Raw genomic sequence first — 2,548 nt, forward strand, 5'->3', positions numbered from 1 at the left:
TCTCCTATGAAGACAGGTGAGGGAGCTGGGCTTGTTCAGCCTGGAGAAGAGAAGGCTCCGGGGAGACCTTATAGCGGCCTTTCAGTATCTGAAGGGTGCCGATAGAAGAGCTGGGGAGGGACTCTTTGCCAGGAGGTGTAGTGATAGGACAAGGGGAAACGGTTTTAAATTGGAAGAAAAAAGATTCAGATTAGATCTCAGGAAGAAATTTTTTACTCTGAGGGTGGTGAGACACTGGAAGAGGTTGCCCGGGGAAGTTGTGGCTGCCCCATCCCTGGAGGGGTTCAAGGCCAGGCTGGATGGGGCCTTGAGCAACCTGGTCTGGTGGGAGGTGTCCCTGCCCAGGGCAGGGGGCTTGGAGCCCGATGATCTTGGAGGTCCCTTCCAACCCAAACCATTCTATGATTCTGTTGTTCTACGAAATCTTGTTCAAACGCAGTTGCATTCCCCATCCCAGGCTCTGGCCGAGCCGGGTTGGGGCCCAAGGGCTCCACCCGTTGCCGGTGGTGCCTGTGATGCGCTCCGGCCCCTGGGACACCACGGGGGACGCGTCACAATGGGGGGGGCTATAAAAGGCGCCAGCAGGCAGCTGGCCCAGTACGGCCTGCGCCGGCGGTGAGGGAGCTTGCAGCTCTCTCGCTACTCCTTGTTGGCCATGGCTTCGAGGAGAGTCCTTGGACTGCTCTTGTTGTGCATCATCCGGCTCCTGCCCATGGTTGGCAAGGAGCAGGGTGAGGCCATCGGGGTCAGCATGCAGCAGCGTGCGGAGCTCCCAAACAAGGACATGACTGGTGTGCTGGAGAAGTTGGAGGAGAGGACCCTGGAGGAGATGGAACCGATTCTTCAGGAGACGGACCCGATCCTGGAGGAGAGCGCCTTTTCCCAGGGAGCCCTCCTCTTTGCTCCTCTGGAACACTGGCAGCTCTGGGTGGTTGCGGGAGGACTGGCGCTGCTCGTCGCGCTCGGCTTGGGGCTCTGGAGAAGGACCCGTGCGGCAGACAGTGGTGATGAGTGGGACAGGTCCAACAGCATCATGGAGGAGGAGGACGAAGAAGAAAGGGAAGATGATTTCCATGCGGAGGAGCGGCTGGGCAGGGAGAACATCCGGCGCTCAGCGCAGAGCCTGGCCTGCAGGAGATGGGAGGTGGAAACGGTGGTGGGCGATCTCCTCAGCGTCCTCCAGGAGCGCCTGTCCCAGAGCTTCTTCCTGGTGCCGCAGGCAGCCGTCGGGGTGGGCAGAGCGTTTGAAGGCTGGAGTCCCTGTGGGCCTGACGCTGTGTTCCGCCTGCTGGTGCCCCTGAAACCCTCCCGGGGACATGCCTTCCAGGTGGAGCTGGGCACTGCGGGAGACACACCAGCGAAGCACCGTGTCCGCGTGGACCTGGCGTGCACCTGCTCGAAGGAGGCCCGTGGGGAGGACGCCATGCTGTGCTTCGTCCACCAGCCCTTTGAGGCGCTGGAGAGAGATCAGGACTCCGGCCTCCTGTGCCAGCTCTGCACCGGCCGCTACCTGGATGCGCAGAAGATCGCCCGCTGGTTCCAGGAGCTGGTGAGCTCAGCCTGGGAGGAGATGGGTCTTGGGCGTCGCTACCGGCTGAGGGTGCTGCCTTCCCGCCGCTCCTGCAAGCTGGAGCTGACAGGGGCCTCCGGGAGATCCGTCGTCGTGGAGCTGCTCTTCGGGGTGCAGCGAGGCGAGTCGGACCTCTTCCTGAGCAGCCAGGCTCCAGAGGCCATCTTCACGCCGGGCGTCATGTGGACAGAGACCTCCGCTGTGGCAGAGGCCAAGTTCTTCAGCCATGTGGCCAGGCAGGCCCTGCCTGACAGCGTCCACCTCCAATGCCTGCAGCTCCTCACCAGCAGCCTGGGAGGCACGGTCCTTTCCTCCTACACCTTCAAGACGGCTCTCATGCACCTCCTCAACCTGTGCTCCGGGACAAGCGTGCCATTCACCCTCCAGCTGCAGGACGTCATGGACTACCTGCGCAGCTGCCTGGAGGAGAAGCGCCTCCATCACTTCATCTTTGGCAATGAGTGCTTGCCCGAGGCCATCGTCTTGCCCCCAGCCACCCAGCCATCAGAACCAGTCAACCTCTTCCAGTGCCTGGCGGAGGATCCAGAAGCCCACGCCAAGGCACTGCGGGAGTTCCAGGAGCTGCAAGGTCGGCTCATGGGCCTCTTGCTCTTTGGAGCCTGAAAGAGGTTCTCACCTCTGGCAGCACCTGCGTGGTTGTGTCCCCTGGGGCTCTGCCTGCTGTCTGCCAGAGGGCCCCTTCTCCCTGGGAGCTTCTTCCCTTTGTACATAGTTGTCAATACACAATGTCTTGCACAAAAAGCTGCGTCTCTGAGTGTGTGTGCAGCGTTCCTGGGGGGAAGGCGGGCATCGGGTGCGGACTGCTCGGCCGCCCGAGGGGAGCAAGAAGCCCCTGCCCCAGTCCAGGTTGGGGGCTGAGCTGCTGGAGAGCAGCTCTGGGGAGAAGGACCTGGGAGTCCTGGTGGACAATAGGATGCCCATGAGGCAGCCCTGGGGCCTTGTGGCTAAGAAGGCCAA

The 2,548-nt window shown here is 62.0% G+C and overlaps 1 protein-coding gene across 1 annotated transcript; it reads left to right on the forward strand.

The window, feature by feature from the left end:
* The first annotated feature begins 655 nt into the window (after positions 1-655).
* Positions 656-2,194, forward strand: LOC106885022 (inositol 1,4,5-trisphosphate receptor-interacting protein-like 1). The gene has a single exon (XM_014936844.1). It carries the CDS (start codon positions 656-658, stop codon positions 2,192-2,194), a length of 1,539 nt encoding a protein of 512 aa, XP_014792330.1.
* Positions 2,195-2,548: the final 354 nt, after the last annotated feature.

This window comes from Calidris pugnax, unplaced genomic scaffold (genome assembly GCF_001431845.1).
Source record: "Calidris pugnax isolate Ruff unplaced genomic scaffold, ASM143184v1 scaffold40, whole genome shotgun sequence".
Lineage (NCBI taxonomy): Eukaryota > Metazoa > Chordata > Aves > Charadriiformes > Scolopacidae > Calidris > Calidris pugnax.

Bases quoted from the DNA above. Each gene is read 5' to 3' on its own strand.
- LOC106885022 (XM_014936844.1), top strand. From the start codon at position 656: ATGGCTTCGAGGAGAGTCCTTGGACTGCTCTTGTTGTGCATCATCCGG.